This window comes from Dendronephthya gigantea, unplaced genomic scaffold (assembly GCF_004324835.1).
Source record: "Dendronephthya gigantea isolate DGI-Jeju-01 unplaced genomic scaffold, DenGig_1.0 000123F, whole genome shotgun sequence".
NCBI lineage: Eukaryota > Metazoa > Cnidaria > Anthozoa > Malacalcyonacea > Nephtheidae > Dendronephthya > Dendronephthya gigantea.
This window is the reverse complement of record NW_021163133.1, coordinates 512299-533604: the sequence shown is the minus strand read 5'-3', so window position 1 is coordinate 533604 and position 21306 is coordinate 512299. Positions and strand designations below refer to the sequence as shown.

Sequence of the window (21306 nt, the reverse complement as noted above, 5' to 3'; positions counted from 1 at the left end):
TTTTCGTGGTCTAAACGCATTTTCACGAAATCGTGACTGGAGGTACTCCAAGTCAACAGTTATAATAGGCATGGATTAACTGGCTGAAGACTTGCCGAAATCCGTTACAACGCAAAACTCACGGAAGTTCACACGCCTAGTTCAAGCGCCTTATTAGATTCTTATAAAAACACGGCATCAGCTGGTTGAATTTCGAAAGGAAACTTAAGAAATTTTGAAGATGAAACTTTTTTGTCTCCTTGACTAATATATAAATTCAAGATTAGTTATTTACTTAAGCAATGGAATTTCCATACCTCTGAAAGCAAGCGAAAGTTTAGGATTTAAGTCGATTTTCTTCTCCTCTTCTGATGGTTCCGCCTCCGCTGTTGTCGCCGGTTTCTCGGTGACATTTTGCAAATCTTTTACAGCGACTTGGGTCGCAATCAGTCGAGACATCTCTACGTCGTAGCTAGCTTCGTTACGGTCCAAATCGCTGTTTACGCATGTATAAGCGAAAACAAAGCCAGGCACTGGATCGCACTTATTTTCATTCAAATTACGCACTTATAGCCTGCATTAACATTTCAATGTCTCTGTCAATTACCCGCGGTTGAATTGTACATGCCCCTCGATGCTGGCTAATATCACTGGAAAAGCCAGTGAAGCGATACGAAATGGTATTGGATGCAAATTTGGTATGATTTACATGACTCTTAAACTGTATCGAACATAAGCTTGTACTCGTCATTTCGTCGTACTAAACATCAAAATATCATGTCAATAATGAGCTATGATTAGATTACATTCGTATAAAACTGGGCCGTGGCTAAAAGCGTACGTATAGCTTGCTTGGATGCATGCACATAATCATACATTCGTCCTATGCTCGACTGATTTCTCTTGAAAGCGATAAGGTTTTATAAACAGCTGAACACAAGCTCTTGAACATAAAAGATGTATTTTTAGAGGTTTTCATTTGTTTTGGATGAACTTTCGTTTCGTGGCTGCCGCGGTACTGTAATTTTCTTTCTCTCAGAGATTGCTAAAAGTATCTTTCGTACCACCCAACCAGAGCGGGCGTAACTAGAGCGATAATTGGGGAGATGAATATTAATATATCCAGTTCTGCCCTACGGATTTCTTTTGTAAGTGCAGTGCAATAGCTTACAATAAAAAATTCATCGGGCAGAACTGAATATGTGAATATTTATCCCCCCAATCATCGCTCTAGTTACGCCCTGCAGGCGACAAAGGCCGGGCAACACCGAGCGTCGGGTTTTACGATTGTAACATTTTGTGTTTTGTAACAATCGTTGTGACACTTAGATCAGTTTGCCTGGCGTCTGTTGGAAAATAATTTTCCTATAGATATTATAAACTTTTAACCTCTAAAATACTCGCCGCGCCGCTTTATCGAAACGAAGCAGGGTATCATTTGCCGAATTGCTCGGTCGAATGGTTTGGCGTCTATCGTTTCGGCATTTAATCCGGATGGTTGCAGCCGAATAATCAGCTGAAACAAAGCTGTAATTGGCTTCATACAGGAAAAAAATGCTTGTGGTAAACCGACTTTAAGAAACCATTATGCGCAGAAATTACTGAAGTAAAGATTGCAAAATATTCTTGCTTCAATCCTAGAAGGACATTTCGATCGAATTTAGTTTCTTTCGGGTAAATTTGTCTGGTTTAAAGCGAAGAAAATGATAACAAAGTCTTTGTTGTGAGTGTAACAACTAACAATTATACCACGAGTTCGGGTGGTATATTATATTGGCTGATAGCCGCTGACGAGTTTCGTACGTAGCTCAGCCAAAAGCATGCAGCTTTCTTGTTCATGCAGATTTCAAAACGTATATTTAACAAAAAGCGCTGATTTTTGACAGGTTCAATAATCCCAAAAGATTTTTCTTCTATTTTGTTGATTTCAATGTACTTTAAATCTATTGACAAAAGTGTTTTAATTTCTTCTTCATCAACTGAAGTTCGCAAAACTGTCGGCCATTTTGTTTTTGCTACTCACCCTATATTGGCTGATATACAGTGGATATCTCGACTAATCAGATTGCAGAATAGCTTATATAGGCTACAGTGAGTAGTTATATTATAACACAACACAATATACAGCTCTTAATCCGTACTGTATAAAAACGCGAGTGAATTCATGTATAACGTAATGCCATCATAGGCAAAAATAGGGACCAATATTTTTCACACGAATAACATTTCCCCTCTTATCAGAGGCTGTCTACATGTCCCCGGTTAACGGAGATTTTATTTAACCAAATGATTTTACTTCAGAAATCTTTATATAACCAAACAAACACATGATATTGTTGTGATGATTACACAACTGCCAGGATCATGTTATATAACCATTTCAATACCTGAAAGTTATCACGCGCCTTGTTGAATCTCGGCTAAGAGTGACCATATAAACAGCCCTTATATATTATGCTAAGGGGGCTGTTCATATGGGCAAAATTAAGTTTCCGACCGACCAAATTGTTTTGTTCGGTTCTGAATCGACAGAAAATCACCCCGGCAAAATGGCATGAGGAAAAACGAAACATATTCTCTCGCTTACCGAGATCTCGGAAAGTGGGAAAACTAATAGTGACACATGAACGCAAGCAAGTTTTTGGTATTATTTGTTAATAAGCCGAGATCTCGTTTGAGAATTTGCCGAAAATTTCCCTCGCTAACTGGGAAAATGTTGTCCACTTGAACAGGCCCGAAGTCTTTACGTGCCTTCCAGGAATTTGCAACGTGACCGTTATAAGGCAACAAACTGCCTTGGGCACGTCAAATCGTCAACAGCCGCGAGTGACGCCCATATTTCTTTCGCTATTGAGCAAATCACCCTGAATTGGGCAAGGCATAAATGAAAAAAAGAAAACACATGAATTTTCACAGCATGTTTTATTGGCAGTGGCCACGTTTTTTCCGCATTACACTTTGTTACAGGCAGCTGAGAATCCTGGTACCCACAATACAATTCTAATCACTACATAGTACGCAATCATATCCACAATTCACCCCACATGTACCCAGTGCATACACGAGGAACCCGGATCTTTGGCAAGGGTGAAACACAACTAAAAGGATCCCACGCGAGACATTTGGTATTGTGGCATGACGTCATCGTTGCTTACGCCAAGTCGTTTTTCACTAGTTGTAGTCGCATTTTTCTGGACTAGTCGACAATTTCCTCTGAAGTATTACTGACTTAACTATAATCTATATTACAACTGGACTCGTTGACTATACTTGCCAAAAATTCGGGTTGGCAGTCCAAAGCACGATTAACTCTAAACTTTTTTCTAGTCCTAAAAAAATTGATTTTATCGTTTAAGTATTTCTCATCGGGTGTTCGTTTTAAATTTTAAATCAAAACCTTTATAGATAGTTTTCACATGACCTCAGAGTCATCTCTTCTTAAATTTTCACCGACAAGGCGGATCTTAGACGTAAATGAGAACAATCTATCAGACCAAACCATTAAACATATCTCACATGATTAAAAAGCAATAGGTAAAACACAATCTCCAGATTCGTATTGATAACCCTGAGGTAAGCTAATCGGCTTTGAACCATCAGAACCAGAATATTTAAGAATTCTAGTTTGGTAATACAAGTTGTTATATATAGGTCCGTTGGGGAGACCTCAAGCATAAAAAAAAATCCCACAGTACTGTGTGGACGTTTTAGATCACAAAAAGTTTTTTATCACGATTTTTTTGGTTTTCATGAAGTTGAAATTATTAAAGGTTCTTCAATAGGACACTTCCACTTAACGAAGGTTATTAGCAGGTGACCAAACACCTCCGCACAGTACTGTTTGAGTAAAATTGAAGACGCCAGACCTTAGAATAGGCAACATACCCCATAAAAATACCCAGGAATTAAAAAATTCCACATGTCGGCCTACAGGTGCCACTCTGTGCATATTCTATTTACAAACCGTTGACAATTCATTATCATATTGAAACAATACACAAGGACCAATTATTTGAAAGATCTCTTCGCAGTGCCTAAAGAGTGGGTAACCAGGTTTTCAGCTTGCAGGGGAAGGTTAATGCTTCAGCGCACCACCGTCACCCTCACTGACGAATCTCTTTCTTCCCCTAAATGCAAACGATGGATTTATGAGTTTATACTGACTCCGGGGCAGCTTGTCGATAAAAACTCACTATCCACCGGATAGTGATTTTTTCAACCTCTGAAAAAATGCCGGAAAGCACTAAAACAACAGGGCTAACCAACATTTTGGGCTAACAATGGGCGACTTGCGTTTTAGACTAATTTTTGACCGTAACTAGAAGTAACTAGAAGAAAATAAATCATCACAGCTAGAAAGATCTTACTTAAATTAGTGCAAATGCAAAGTTTGGCTGCGAAATTTTGTAAAATATGGAAAATATAGCCATGCGAAGTTGGCAAATTTTGTATACTTTTGTATGTGTAACTAGATTAAACCGCATTTACACTAGAGGCCTAGACCTGGCCTGGACAAGTCTAGGAAAGTGTGCTACGTTCACACTGTCTTTCTTGTTGATGATAGTCGTTGTCACGACTTTAATTGAGATTGATTTAAAACCTGACGGAAAACTAAAACCCTAAAACTATCAAAATACATAGACACCAGTATAAGAACTGCTAAAATGGTTTAAAAACTAACATTACGTTTTGCCTCCTCACCAAGAGATATTTTAAGAAATTTACACTGGGGGGCCATTAAGCTCAAAAGAGCCCGTCAGGCGTGAGCCATGTGGAAAAATTTTGAAAACTGAAATCTCCGAAATGCTATTTGACGCAATTTAATACAATTCTTGTGATTTTAGCAGTTATCTGATCGCCATAGTTCTTTTGTTCTTGAAACTTACAGTCTTACAAACACCCAGATGAATCCCTAAAAATCTTTGCCACCATTTTCAAAAGTACAACAGCCTGCATAAACCTAGAGACGACCGCACGTCGAGACCAAATGGGTCCAGGAAGTGGCGGGGCCAACAAGAGGGCCTGGGGGCTCCAGTATATAGTTAAAATATGCCATGTCCCTTACCTTGCCGGCATTTTTCTCTTCAATTCTTCAGTGATGACATTCTCCCGAAGACAATCGCTGCAGAAAGACTCCAGAATCTGATACGCGTGAGGTGAGTCCAGACTCAGATCCTCCATCGAACGATAGATTCGTTCAAATCCCTATGCAACAAAAATGAATTAAAACAACCTGCATGCGATACCCACACAATAGGAGGTTCACAACATGCCTCTTAGAGGGAAGAGCGGGAGAGTTTACCCCAGGCCTAAATGGGCGCAAGGCTTAAATGGGGCAAAAATGAGGATATACTGTAATTGTATGCAATAATAACGAACTGCCCATGGGGGAAAGAGTTCCCTAAATTGACATTTTTCACGGACCAGAAGTTTCCCTGATTGTGGGTTAAATTTGATCCAGGATTACAAAGGAAACTTGTAAAACTAATTTCAACCTACCGAAGTGAATTGATCAGGTGTGACAATATTACTCAAAGTAAACGCTTTGAACAATTTCACCATTTTCTTTCCAACTCTTTGGTCCTCTTTGTCAAGCAAAATGACCATGGCCTAAATGCAAAAATGCAAGCAGCAATTAGATTTGAGCTAAAAGATTGGCTGAGAAATATCATGACGTAGGTATCAAATTATAAAAGAGGGTCTCTTAAAGCCTAGTTTCAATTTTGTCCTTCGTAATTGCTTTAAACAATTTTTCGTACAGGAGGAATATTTCAGTACATAAACCACCTTGACATGCTCACAACTAAATGTGAAATAAGCTAAAATGTTTTAGGAGAGTAAATTTAACAGAACAGGAGCTAACCTCGTAGATAAGTTCATGGTGGAAATGAGGCACCTCCAGTTCCTCCAAACAACGACTGGCCTGCAAGGGTAAATACGCTTCCATAACTTCAAAATACATACAGTGGAAAGGCAGACGTATATACTTGGGGGGGGGGGTGTTAAATTCCTGGTTTATAATTTTGTCTTTACAAATGACTGGGGGTGGAGTACGAAAAGATGAGTGAACTGTTCCTCAAGCAATTCTTACAACCTACATAGGCTAGATAGCCAAACGATGTAGATCATTGATTAACCCTGTGGTTGATCATCTTGCACCCACTGATCTCTATAGAAGCCTGAATGTATAACCTGAATGTTTCTCAAGAAAGAGCATGGTTACCCATGCTGGTTACAAAATTACCTCTTCGATGTCTTCAGAAGAAAGATACTCTTTCAACAACAACACCATTTTCTTAATCAGTTGTTTCACTGGTCGCCGTCCACCTCCAACGCCCCAAACATTGTCGAGTCTCACCATACCATGTTTCATCTTGAGCAACACATCAGCTCGACTCAACGCTTTTCTCTGAAGTGATTCGGCACCAGTGTCCTCGGTGTAGTTCTTCACAAATGCTGGAGGAAGACAATCATCTGCCACAGCTCTTGCTATGAACTTCCCCAACACCTGAATAGAAAAACCCCGTGAGGAATTCTGAAGACCTTTAAACCATCATTTTACATCAAGTGAAGTGTCACAAATCGTAATTGATTTACAATGGGTATAGATTAACAGCGATCAGTATAAAGTTACTATACAATATAACCAGGGAGCAGCGTGGCAGCGTCTTCAAATAACTTAGCATCAAATATGGTAAAACAACTGCCCAAAATAGAAAAAAAAACAACTTTTTGATGTTTCGACCTAAGGGCCTTCGTCTATTAACTTTCCTGACGAAGGCCCTTAGGTCGAAACGTCGAGAAGTGTTTTGTCTATTTTAAGACCCATTTACACTACGCGATTTGTCGTTTATGATTCGTACCCTGGCGTATGTGAACGTATGAACACACGTACAAACGTGACACTTTAAATTCCATTGAACAATATGAATGAAGATTGTGGCATAGGCCCTCTTTTGCATCCGTCAGAAAGTTACTATGGGCTATCATGTACTGCGAATTCTGATTAGCTACGCTAGTAGTACGCTACTAGTAGTAGGCTGCCCAAGTCCACAATCGAAATCATCCTTTTGAAGTATGGTTTTTGCAACAACAACGTTTGGCACGAAAATGGAGAATTTTGTGTTTACTCCGAAATTAAACCAGAGAAAATACTCCAAAACCATTGCATAAAGTATTGTATATGCCGTCCACATTTTAACATTTGAACTGTTTAAAGTTTAAAAATGTTATTGAAAGAGTTTTTCAATTTTTGCACGAATTTCGGTCTGACAATAAATGTGTTTTTAACACGGGCCGGCGAATGAAGTGTGCAGGTAAGGTTGTCGCTAAACTAAAGACGTAAAGACTAAAGTGAAGATTTTATAATGATAATAATAGTTAAAGGATATTTTATTTTTTTTAAAGCAAGTAAAAAGCGAGTAGCTAAAGTGAAGCAGGCGTTAAATTAAAAAAAGTGATTTTTCTTACTTCTGGGGCATCAGGGGTGTCCAGGGTGACATCTTCCAAATCATCCAAAACGTCCATAAACGCTAAAAGTAAAAAAGTGCTGTGTCTAGTGGCGATAAAAATCAAAGCAACTTATCAACAACAGTAGCTTACAATAGTGCAGTCTCAATAACAGCTAGCAGTAGACTATCATAGTACAGTCTCATTAACAACAGTAGACTACCACAGCGCAGCCTCCTTAATTATAACCTACACAGACTACCACAGCGCAGTCTCAATAACAACTGTAGACTACCACAGCGCAGCCTCCTTAATTAACCACAGACTACCATGTAGCCCAGTCTCAATAACAACAGTAGACTATCATACTGGAGTCACATTAACAACAGTAGACTACCATAGTGTAATCACATTAATCTACAATAATGCAGCCTCAACCACAGTAAACTAATAAGACCACAATATTCCACTTACATGCATAATTGCCTAAATGATTCTTCGGTGTAGAGCCAAAAAAGTCTGAGAATGGGCTAGATTCCAGGAATTCCAGGAATTTTTTACTATGTCTGGTACATATGATTTACCTTGGGAGATTTCATCTTCTGTCACGACCTCACCATAAAGATCAGATATCAGAATGGATGCCATTTCTCTTTGAGCATCCTAAACCACAAAGGGTACAGAAATATCAATATAATTAGTGAACTGGATAACAAATACAGGTCTATTACAGTATTTTTACATTTTAAGCTCTCAAATTACAAAGTCATAATATCAAACTTGTAAATATGTTTCTGTTTTACAAGCAGGTTTCTAACTGGTATAGCTTTTTTAATAATAACCTTCTTTTCCATTGCAAGGGTCACTGCCAATGCTAGGGTCTAAAAAAGAGAAATAAAATATGGTATAGATCTTTTTTGTAATTTGATAATAATCCAATGATATCATTTTTGTTCAAAATAAGCATACCTTGTGTTTCATAGATGTGTGGATGTTCAGTTCATTCAAGGATAACTGTTAATATAATGGAAAGGTGAAAAGAAAATTATCAGCCTAGTACCAAAAATGTTAAATATTAATTGCAGATCAAATATAATCTTGGTCTCTATCTCAGGCCATCTTGCAATGCTATCAGAGCAGGTGAAATATTGTAGGCATTAAAGAGGCTATATATAAAATAATACTTCAAAATCCTCCAAGCTATGTAATAACTCAATTGCAAACAATACTAAATTGTTGTGGCAGGCAAAGCCATTATACCAGGTGATTAAGCAAGGTTTAAGTGGTAGGTCACACAATATGCAATTTCATTTTCCAAGTACTGGGCATCTAAAATTGATCAAAAACTTACAATAACTTCTTCTGTGTCACCATGCTCATAATATTCCTAAACCAAGAATATTTGAAAGAAGTTTAAAGGTTCATGAACTGTAATATAGCATTAGCATACGCAGGTAAGAAAAATAATAATTATAATTATAGTTTTATGGATAGTATTAAAAAATTTTGGGAAACGTCTTTAGAAAATTAAAGGTCAAAATATAACAAAGGTCATTGCAAGTAGTCATAATGACTTTGCAGAGTGCATTCGCGTTCCATTTGACGAGACACCAATGAATTTGACCAGAAAACTTATCTTTGTTCAACTCTTATGCCGCTGTCTAAACATTGTAGAACCAAAGTTCATGAGTCTCAAGACCATAACAGCAGTGCCTTATTTACCTGAATAATAGGCTCCACAAATTTGATAAATTCCTCTTCGGTTAATTCTGGCTTAAGTTCTTCAAGATATGGTTCCTGCAATGAGTAGTAAATACTTGTATTTTTTTAGGTTATCTCTTAGAAACTACCCCTTTCAAACTCAAACTTCTCATATCATTATTTACAAATACTCGAACAAAAGAGAGAGCATTTTTGAAACACACATACAATGTAACCATATGTATCTGCATGAATATCAAATTAACAACAGTAAATTATAGTACCTCGGCTTCCTCGGAGTCATAGTTTGGGTCTTGTTCATCATTTACCATGTCCACATCATCATAAACTTCCCCTGGTTTCCCCCATGTCCCTTTTCCACCTGCACCACCTGAGATAATTCAATTGATAAAATACTACAGTCATTTGGATGTTTTGAGGCAAAACTTTCACTTAATTATTTTCCTAATATTTTCACATTTATTCAATATTAGTTGTTAGATGAACATAATTCCTGAATTTCAAAAGGTTTCACTCAAACTGGTCCCCAGGGTTGGTCTCCTGGTCCCCATTATCAGGCTTAAATTAAAAAAAAGTATACATATAGACTGAAAATTGAAGGTTATCGCTTAAATATGCTTTTAAGTTTGCCGAGTTTGTATCTCCATTTACATTGCTCTCCATTTACATTGCTCAAGAAAGGCCAAATGATGACTAAAATGACTGGAAACTGAAATGATGCACAAGTTTTGGCAATAAAATTGGTTTCTTCCAATAATCCATGGCCTCTGTAAGGATTCACGTATGTAAAAAAATCAGTAGTCATTGGCTTACTCAAGCTGTTACTATATTAATATATTCAATAACAAAATATGAATTAATTGCTATAACAAGCATTTACTGGTATTTTTTCATTTCTGTTAAATTTCTAGTAGTTCAACTATCACTTTTTCAGCAAGAAAAATCTTAGTTTATGAACTTTCATGATCCTATGAAATTTTACCAATATATCGGAATTTCCAAATATGATCATAGAAGTTTAGTTATAGCGGTCAATATATTGGGCCTTACAGCATTGGGCCTGAAGTATAGGATTTAAAATCTAAATAAATTCCCACTCACATGCTTTAACTCCCTAGGGGAGAGGAAATGACTGGTGATTAAAGGGATAATGTTTTTAATGTTTTTACAGGAAGACACAGGCTAATAAGATACAAAGAGAAACATTGTTAACGCAAAACTCACCAAGTTCAGTATGAAAAACAAATATCGCTTTTATAATAATTTGAATAAAACAACAATAAATTGGGTGTAACCACCGTACGAAAATCATGTTTCCATGCCATCACATTGTCAATTCAAACATGTAAAGTCATCGCCGCCTGCACAAATGCACGTTTTGCAAGAAAGGATTTTCCTAGGGTGAAATATTCGATTCAACTCTAATAAGATTGAAAATTTCAAATTAAAACATTGAACTGTTGCGATATTATATCAGAATTTTGAATTCCTCACAGCATTACAGCTAATTTTAAAGCTGTCTAGTCTAGGACTAAGGGTAATTGATTGATTATGTAAGAGATAACATGTACAGTAGCTCATATTCAAAAGCCATTTATCGCTTATCTTTTTTCTCAATATAGAAATGGAAAGTTTGGAGAGATGTGTTGTTGACACAGAAAACGACACTCGACACACTAGTGGAAAAATAACTATCGTTCGTATCCAAACCACAACGAATGACTTGGGTTAGAAAATTTGCATCAAATTAGGCGATTGTTAAACACGCAAATGTAGTCATATCCTCTTTGGGCTCGATGACATTGTCACAAAAGGTTGCAAGATATATTACAAAATATGTCAACATCGAAATATAGCAGCATCTTCGATTAAACCTACCTTTCTTCGGCTCCCCCTTTCGTCCGCTTCGTGATTTCCGATCGTGCTGTTTGTCCTTCGCAGATTTCACGAAAAGCTGGTTATCCGTCGTCGTTTTAATGCCGTTCAACTCTTTGCTGTTATCATGTGAAGTTTTGACTTTCTTCTGCTTCTGCTTATGATTGTCCACATGCCCATCGGTCTGCGATTGTCCATTTTTCTGTGGAGACCTCGGTTGCAGGGTCGTTGCAGTTGGGAAGGTATCAGCCATTTTCCAGCAGTTTCTCTACGTAAACCAACCCGAATTACTTCCAAACTATGACTCCGAGTTCATAAACACCCCCAAATGCAAATACACAAGCCTTTCGCCCCGCTTTTGATGTAAAAACTTTTCGCTTTCTACGAGCAAAACAAACTAAGCACCACGTTTTGTAAATTCGTTCTCCTACTGTTGTTGTTTCTCTCGATCGTCTCACGTGAGCCCGTTCCAACTCTGATTGGTCAAGTGACCTCAAGCAGGAGGGGTGTGATTCAATATTGCACCTGCCGTTTATTGTGCTGGTCGCACGTTTCTGGTAGCACTTTCACGGCATAAACAGCTGTGATAACATGCATTTATTGCAGAATAAATTTTAGTACAGTACAATGTTTGAAGCCTCATTAAACGCGCTCAAATCTCTTCATAGGGCCATGGATTGTGAAGGGAATTGTTTATTTTGCTATTTTTTACATAGGACACAGCATGATGCAATATCAGCCGTCATATTACGTCATTACAAATCTTTATACGTTTTTAGTGGCTTTTTTTTATATGGGCAACCGGAAATCTGTCCCTGACAATAACCACAAGTCGATCATTTATTCTTCGGTTTCATATATATGGAAAACAGCCGGTTTTAGTTCCTGGCCCACTCAAAAGTAGTTTCAAATTTTAATATCATGTAATAAAGGTAATTTACGACGTTAAGCCGGTTTTCCACTAGCGATATTTTTCGCGCGAAACGACATTTTACTTTTGTTGCAGAGCTCTCAACTGCAACCATCTGGAACAAATTGCTCAAATACAAAGAAATAAAGTCGCTTCGCGCGAAAAATATCGCTAGCGGAAAACCGGCTTTAGAAGCGCCCAATTACATATAATAGGAAGTTGAAACTAAGTCACCCCCAGTCTTTACACGCAAAAAGTCAAAAACAAACACGGGCAAAACAAAAGTTTTTTATTTTTATTTCGTATTAAAAATATGATAAAAACAACCAAAAATTTTTATAGGGAGATAAATAACTGATTTTGTTAGTATTTCCTGGCAGGTGAGACATTCTTGATGTTAGTGGAATGCATTTTATGGACCTATTTTTGGAAATGCGGAGTAAGACGTTCTTTGCTAGGAAAATGCGTAGAGCCTCGGGGCAATGATTTGTTTTACTCTATAATTAATACAATTTTTTGCCATCTAGTCACTTGGAATTAATTAAACATAAGTATTTTGCGATGAAATTTTAGCTTTAGGATATCCGTTTCGTACAAATATTGTTGTCGAAATTGCACTACTTGAGAATTTGTTTCCAATGCGATCGGCAACTCCATTACCTAAGGTATACTATATACGTGACCCGAGCTAGTGATGTACGTAATTCAGCGCGTGGTCAAAAAATATATTGAGACTGGCAAGAGTGTCTTGTTTCATCAAAAACCTGATTGTTGGGCACTTGGGCTACCTATGTCGTAATTTGTAAAACAGTTCACCTGGTTGAATTTAAGATTAATTCCATTATAATCCCATAAAAAAAACATTTAAAACCATGAAACGAAAAAAACAAAAGTTCTTTCAAATTCGCTCTGCATCTCCAGTGACACAGCCGATTTGGCCTAAAATATATTTGGCCTAAAAATATACTGCCTTCGTATACAAAAAATGGCCCATGTATACCCTTTTGCCACAAAATGCCATAAAATTTTCACTATTTTCTATATACCTTGATTTCTCAGTTCATAGTTCTAGAAGCCTTCTCTGAATCGCACTCCTCGTAGTTGTATTTCCCGATTTTTGTTGTTTTAATGGGTAATACTACAATTATATTCGATCAAAACGAAGCAATGTCGGATGTACTAATAAAAATTGTTGACAAAACGATGATCAAAAGGCCCTTGTCACCCGCGAATGAAGCAAAAAATTTGCGGGACTTTAGCGACTTTAGTCTTCAGGAAATTTTGGTTTCACGAAAACGATAAGGTAGCGCCGGTTCCTGTTATTTATAACAGTTAACCGAGCAAAAAATAGACATTATATACAATGGTAGTATATCATAGTGTCCATTTTTTGCATAATGTCTATTCTGTGCAAATGCCAGTTAAAAAATGGCGCATTCCAGTCTTCCACGTGATCATATTTTGCGTTAGAGGATAATAAAAATGATCAGGAAATCCGCAGCCATTGAATCCGCAGCTGATATTCTTAACCAACACTGGTCTCATAAATAGTCTGGAGTAACGATTGCTGAGCACAATTATTGTTAAATCCTATGAGTACTCTATGACTTTGATTAATAAACGCAAAACAAGGCCGTAAACGTTGATAAAAGAGTCTTGTTCATAGTTTTCTAGTGGAAACTCTTTCGTAGAGCTAAGTTCAATGCAAGGAAACATTTCAAACCAGGAAAACTTATTGTTAAAACCTAACATAAATTTATAAAACACAAAAATACCACCAAACTTTCCACTTGCATGTAAGAACTATTTACATCAAAAAATATTACCTCTCAATAATATGAACATAAACTTATGGACTGCTTTCTTTGGAGACTGGGCTCACTTGAATGAAAGCTTTGACTGCACATACAAGGTTGATTGAAGACTTAGAGATGAAAATAGGAGATAATTTCAACTATGGTCAAAACAGAAAAGTTGTCTTTACGTCTTAAAATTACTTGAAATTTTGCATATGACAAAACACATGCATTGTGTTTCTATATATTGCTAAAAAATTGACAGTCTAATTTAGTCTTTCAATGGTTTGATTGTACTCTTTTCTCTCATATGTGTTTCCTTTTTTTATGTCTTGTTAAATGGCCTGATCGAGTAAATCTCTTCATGCAAACATCACATTCATAAGGTTTCTCTCCAGTATGTGTTCTTTGATGACTAACCAAGTCACTACCATGTGAAAATTTCTTCTTACAAACATCACATTCATAAGGTTTCTCTCCATTGTGTGTTCTTTGATGACTAACCAAATTACTACGACGTGAAAATTTCTTCTTACAAACATCACATTCATAAGGTTTCTCTCCAGTGTGTGTTCTTTGATGACTAACCAAACCATTACTGTTAGAAAATCTCATCTTACAGACATCACATTCATAAGGTTTCTCTCCAGTATGTGTTCTTTGATGTCTAACCAAATTACTTCCACGTGAAAATTTCTTCTACAAACATCACATTCATAAGGTTTTTCTCCAGTGTGTGTCCTTTGATGACTAACCAAATGACTAACTTGTGAAAATTTCTTCTCACAAACATCACATTCATAAGGTTTTTCTCCAGTGTGTGTTCTTTGATGATTAACCAAACTACTAACCAGTGAAAATCTCTTCTTACAAACAACACATTCATAAGGTTTTTCTCCAGTGTGTGTTCTTTGATGTTTGACCAAACTACTACCCTGTGAAAATCTCATCTTACAAATATCACATTCATAAGGTTTCTCTCCAGTGTGTGTTCTTTGATGTTGAACCAAACTAGTACCATCAGAAAATCTCTTCTTACAAACATCACATTCATAAGGTTTCTCTCCAGTGTGTGTTCTTTGATGACTAACCAAACTACTACCACGTGAAAATCTCTTCTTACAAACATCACATTCATAAGTTTTCTCTCCAGTGTGTGTTCTTTGATGACTAACCAAACTACTACCACGTGAAAATCTCTTCTTACAAACATCACATTCATAAGGTTTCTCTCCAGTGTGTGTTCTTTGATGACTAACCAAACTACTACCACGTGAAAATCTCTTCTTACAAACATCACATTCATAAGATTTCTCTCCAGTGTGTGTCCTTTGATGTCTAACCAAATCCTACCTTGTGAAAATCGCTTTTTACGAAAATTACTTGTTTTAAATCCATATTAGCATTTAACGAGAATACTAAAAGGAGCAATATAGTAATTGTTCTGCTGCTTTATACTCTGAACCCAGAATGGCGCCTTCGGCTTTCAATAAATCATAAATCCATCTGTTCGATGATCACGTGTGACCACGTGATCATATTTTGAGTAACTGTACCTGGTTGTACCTAAACATCCCAGTATTCCCATTTGTCCCACAATATCAAGATCTCGTTTGTTTTGTTATTAAAATTTAAAAATATGTAGGTTTATAAACAAACATTTTGAGGCAAAAATTCCCTTTTATTTACACTTCATTTCATTAAAAAGGGATCAGATGTCTACAAAAGCAAAATGGCGAGCATCGTTTCAAAAGACAAGGTCAATTTCTCAAACATCGTTGAGCAATTCTTTGACTGTAAAATCCAGCCTCATGGATGAAGACGACCTGTCATTTTCCGATAACGAGTTAGAACAGTATTTAGGAAAAATGAAGGAAAAATCCGGAGTAAATCGACTAAATCGTTTATGGACTGGAAATACATTTGATAGAGTGATTGATAGGACACCAGATGTCTCAATTTCCTCTGTATCTGATGGAGAAGGTATAAAATAATTTCATTTGTATATAATTCACCGTAATCTCCGTTGTTGACGGTTGTTGTCGGTTATTAGTAGGACCGTAATCTCCAGCCGTTATTTTGGAAAAGTATTCGTATTGTGCACTCGTAGAGAACGAATGGTTTTCTGAAATAATATGCTACAGCGAATTTAAGTGTGTATATCTGTGAACATCATGCAATTAACTATCATCTCTACAGGTCAGTGGCGGGTCCTACTAATAACCGACAGCAACCTACAACAAGTTAATAATTAAGTAATTTAGCTTGTAGGTACACCATGTAAGTATCAGTGGGTAACAACCGAAAGCTTTGCAGTATTAAATTACAAGCTAAATTACTTATTGACTGTCACCATGCAAACATACAAGAATATTAAGTTAATAATTACTGATAGACAGTTTATAATCATTATTAACTTGTTGCTGGTTGTTGTTATTAGTAGGACCAGTCCGTGGCTAGTCAGGCCTGTTATTATACCACTAGTATTCATGATTAATATCATGCAGTAAACTACCTTGAATATAATAGATTTCCTGTATTTATTCTGGAACAATTACATTTTACATATTACAGCAAGACAGCACACAGAAAGGAGGAACATTAACTGTCAATCTAGTCACATGTTGATTACACTGCCAAGAATACCACATATAATATTGCATGCAACATAGTGTACCATTAAAAGTTAAATAAGAATAACTTACCCCCAAGATGTGTAAACAATCTGGACGAATCATTCCTGAGTTCTATATTCATACCATATATGCAGAGCAGCACACATTTAACCCAAGTTGCGCATTCTGTGTAGCATGTACATTATAATGTGTACATCTAAATACAAATGATTACATTGTTATGACCAAAGATCTTTGGTGTAGGCTACACATAATGCAATTTGGGTCAAATAAATGTTTAGCTAGCAGTGGTTGTGGACCCAGACTGAAAGCATGCAAATTTCACACCTAAGATTTTAAAACAAATGATAAATAAATAGAAGATGTTTTAAAAAATCTCTTGCCTGATTTCTTGGTTGTGCTTCCACATTGGTGAAAAAAAAGTGCAGTTGGCATTATGACAGTACACTAAGCATCCATTTAGGCTACAATTCCATGAATTAGTGATATATCTGTAATTTTTCTCAAGCAGGGAACTGCAGCCTAGACCAGTGGCATACATATCGGAGACAATAATGGGGGTGGGGGGGTGGGCACCTATTCATATATTCATGTTATCCCACCCCCCCCAATATAGTCTTGGCCTAGACTAGACTTGGTTTAATAGTAATCCAGGTTTTTTTAATATGCCAGGGTTTTTTAATATGTTTAGGCCAGGACAACTACCCATATTTAAAAACAGATTTTTTAACCGGTACAGGTCAAGGTTGTTTGCATTTAAAACAATAACTGAATCTACTGAATCTCAGCAATTAAACTTGTTTTGGCATCACTTAAGACTTTTTTGCCATAAATTTCTGTTGCAGTACTATTAAAATCTGTCTATGAGTCATTCATTATATTGTATTATACTTACTTTTTATTTTATCATTTGTCTTTTTGTCCCTTCATATACCACCATTATACTGTATATATATATATATATATATATATATATATATATATATATATATATATATATATATATATATATATATATATCCATGACATTTTCTTTCATTTATTCTGATCAATTCACAGTACATATTAACAGAGACTAATTCAAGTAAGAAAAATCAAACTGCAAAATATCAAGTGAAGTTGTATTAGTTATTAGAGAAATTGAGCAAGGAATGGATTGGCATACTCAACACTGTAATTGGCGAGCTAAATACTCAGTCCAGTGCATTCATACAGATCAGTGTCTGTGACCCACGTTTTTACTTAAGGGAACTGGGGATGAGGTAGATGTCCCTTATCTGATCTTTTTTCTCCATTAATGCATTTTCTTATACAGAAAGACTTACAAGTTAATATTCATTTATTGATTCGGGTAGCTCCAATTGACGAGGAAGCGGACAAGAATGAAGCAAGTGATAATGATTTTCTTCCAAACATTATGGCCCTGCCTTCTGTTGCAACAGAAGAAAACAAGACAGACGTCTCAGAACCGAGTTCCATCAGACCATTTCAAGCAGTGAACCTTATGCCGGACTTCGAGTTATCCGACGCTCCCCAAAAATTAACGAAAAACGTAAAAATGACTTTGAGCCAAGATGAATCAGAGGAAGTAATCGACAGATATGTTAGGTCAACAGGGAAGGATTTAACTTTAAGCAGCGCTGATTCTGAGGAGGTACACACTTTAGACGAAATCACAGAAGAAATTGAGGAAGATTTGAGTCAAGGCTCTAAACAAGATACAATATCAAGTAATTTAAAGAGGAATAATGAATCTCGTCGACAAAAGGATAGTCCGAAATCTGAGAGGGTTGTCTATGATGAAACAGACCAAAGTTTGCACAAAACTTCGTCGAAAAGTGGACACTCAAAGACGCGTAGTGATTCAAGACATTCTAAACCTAAGAGTAAAAAGAAAACTAAACGAAGCTCACAGCAAACGAGCGAGCACAGCCACAGCTCTCTTGATTCACGAAAAAAAAAGAGGACTTCCTCAAACCGATCCAAGTCGGACAGCAGAGGGCACGAAACTTCAAAGAAGTCTGAAGATTCCTACACAACTGATTTTTCTGATTCCGCAAGTCTTTCTAGCAAAATAAACGAAACTGGCAGCTACACTCAGTCTGGCTTGGACAAAAATTCAGTTGTTTTATCTTCTAAAGTGACCTCGGTTGCTGAAATAAGTAAAAAGACGAGTAAGGTCAGTATTAATTTAGTTTTACAAATTGGCACAATTTTTTAGCGTTTAGACTTTTTTAGCGTTTAAACTCATCTAATAATACACGGATGTGTGTTGGTATAATATCGCAGCTATACGGAACAAAACCGACGTCACCTGTAGCCCTAACCATTAAAATATACCTTTAGTCGTGAAGATCCTTCCTATCGCGGCAGTAACCTAACCACTTATTTCTGAAATACAGCATAAAATAAATGCGTGCTCTCACGATGTCGCTACACAAGTAAATATGGATGACGTCGGCGGACCAAAATTAGCTGTTGGTATGGCAACGCTCGGTCCATCACTTGGTCATCGTTATGTCGACCCCAGTCCTATCGCTCGCCATGCGGTCGATGCTGATGCCGTCGAAGGTACATTGTATCGTTCTGTCTCTACTCAATCACTCCAGTGTTTTATTTCTCCAGGTCCGTTAGTTTTCCAGCCTGCAACAAAAATAACCTTTGAGAATAGCACTAGATTGCCCGATGCACTGTACTATATAGAGATCACTGACGAGGAGTTTTTTCGGAATTTTACTTTTGAACAGCGGAACACTGGTTTTTAATAAGGTACTTAAGTGAGTTATGTCAATGGTCTTTCTATAAGTAAATCACCCACAGATTCACAAATAAAAGGTTTTTGCCGAATATATAGCGGAGATTTATCTATGTTTTAGTTTTGTTTATTATATCTAGCCGTTACTGCATACAACCCAGCGGTAATAGCCTTGACAGACATGCTCCGCCAACAGCTCAGTTTGGTTCAACAATTTGTCGACAACAGTCGACTAATGTACGAATCTTACACAAGAAACCTCGACACAACATACAGATATACGACCTTAGAAGACACTTTACAGGTATGCAACTAATATATGCGTGTTTCAGACAGGAATACCGTAAATAATTTTCGTCTATTCGGACGAGCACGGTTCTTCGTAGCTCTGTATAAAAATGTACTTAACTTTAGCTATATTAAGGGAGAGAAATGGACACTGTATAAGACTTTTATACAAGCGGTCTCGGGCCGTTAACCCAACTTTCTATTGTCTCGCAATAAAGCATTAATTACGACTAACTTGCATGATTTTGAGCTCTGAAATAAGTTTATGAATGTGGATCAACTTAAACATGGTATTGCCAAGATGGCCACACTGCTGCCTGAACCTTGCCCTTGTTTAAATGTAGCTAATACTCACTTATTTCAATACTTCAAATTAATTTCACGGTTCCCAATCTTGGGTAATCTTGGAGGATATAAACATGTTACCCCGTTGATTGGTAGCAGCTTTACAGCAATCGCAGAGGCGTAGCCGTAGGTTTAATTCCTGCCGAAAAACATGAGTTGCATTTCTCTCAATGTTTCTGATTTGATCCTAAAGTTTTCCTTCGGCTTCGATCAATCTTCTGACCAACATGTGAACATGGCAACGATGTACAAAAAGACGATGTTGCTGTTTCATAAATAAACCACAAAAATATTATCAAAATATTACCTTCTCTATATTATAGTACATTGATGAGAACAGAAACCGTCCGGATGAAACGTGAACCTGTTAATCAGAAATGAATGGACAAAGATGAACCAATCTCGCATCCAGGGGCATGAAGAATTGCTTCCAAACGCTTGGTGCGGGGTCATACTTGTCCCAAGAATCGGGGATCCATTATGTGTTGTCTATCCGATAATCACCGATTCTTACGATTAAACCAGGCGCACACGACACGATATGCTGCGATTTTCGTCTAGGTTAAATTATGGGTGTTCCAATGAGAGTTCTTATATCAGAGCATTCATAGCTATTTCCTCGTCTTCATTCATCAAAAAACGAAAATCGCGTGGATAAATTGCATGTGTAAAGGCCCCCACACACTGGACGTGATTCGCTAACGGGACGCGAATTTTTCATTTTCATACATAAATAAATTCAATTCTGAGAGAACGTTTTGAGAGAGTATGGTTACCAGACCAGTCAAAATACCATCAATCAGTAATTACCGAGAATACACAACATTGTCAAGGTTAGCAGCTTTTGAAAAATGAAAAATTCGTAAAAATCGCGTCGCGTTGTCGGATCGCGTCCGGTGTGGGTCTTTCTCAAACGGGTCTTTGGTCGTCCGATTTTAGTTAGTATCTTGGTCAAAGGATTTTGCCTCCCTGAATATCAATTGTTGAATAGAACAGAAATGTTATTTTTTTTAAATAAAGCATATTCTTTAAATTTACATTTTTGTCTAATTTGAAATATTTATGGTAACTCGATGCTAATACTTTTGCATATTTTCACATGGTCGTCACTTTTTCCCAAATCCCAACCACCAAAATGACATAACATCAAGGCAAAACGCCCTAACATTAACCCTAACCTCAACCCAGAGCTATATTATATCTTAATACCCTAACCCGCAAGCCCGCGAAACCGAGCATATAAATTAAAAAGACGCCATGTCATTTTGGTGGTTGGAAACCGGAAAAAACGTTTTCACATGGCTCGCATGAGAGTAAAATTTGAAATCCATTTCATTTAAGATAGTTCAAAATTGAAAATGCCAATGTTGAAGAGGACTTTGAGGTATTGAAATGAGTCTTTATGCACAAGCACATGCTATTGTTTGGGTGATTATACGACTGCCAGGATCATGTCATCTGCTCATTTCAATACCTCAAAATCATCTCGCGCTTCGTTGAATCTCGGGTAACCGGGCTCATGTAAACAGCCCCTTAGACTAATTTTTGATC

The 21306-nt window shown here is 37.0% G+C and overlaps 2 protein-coding genes across 2 annotated transcripts; one reads left to right on the top strand and one right to left on the bottom strand.

The window, feature by feature from the left end:
- Positions 1-4012: 4012 nt before the first annotated feature.
- On the bottom strand, positions 4013-11473 carry LOC114535771 (programmed cell death protein 4-like). Its single transcript, XM_028557090.1, has 13 exons — positions 11029-11473; positions 9414-9520; positions 9151-9225; positions 8780-8815; positions 8398-8442; positions 8271-8309; positions 8013-8091; positions 7450-7511; positions 6224-6487; positions 5843-5902; positions 5479-5589; positions 5045-5184; positions 4013-4106 (listed from the first exon to the last, which is right to left on the bottom strand). Exons 1-13 carry the CDS (start codon positions 11276-11278, stop codon positions 4055-4057), a joined length of 1320 nt encoding a protein of 439 aa, XP_028412891.1. The 5' UTR covers positions 11279-11473; the 3' UTR covers positions 4013-4054.
- A 3866-nt stretch (positions 11474-15339) lies between these two features.
- LOC114535773 (uncharacterized protein C19orf44-like) lies at positions 15340-20654 on the top strand. Its single transcript, XM_028557092.1, has 5 exons — positions 15340-15714; positions 17723-18546; positions 18770-18938; positions 19263-19426; positions 20079-20654. Exons 1-5 carry the CDS (start codon positions 15447-15449, stop codon positions 20115-20117), a joined length of 1464 nt encoding a protein of 487 aa, XP_028412893.1. The 5' UTR covers positions 15340-15446; the 3' UTR covers positions 20118-20654.
- Positions 20655-21306: the final 652 nt, after the last annotated feature.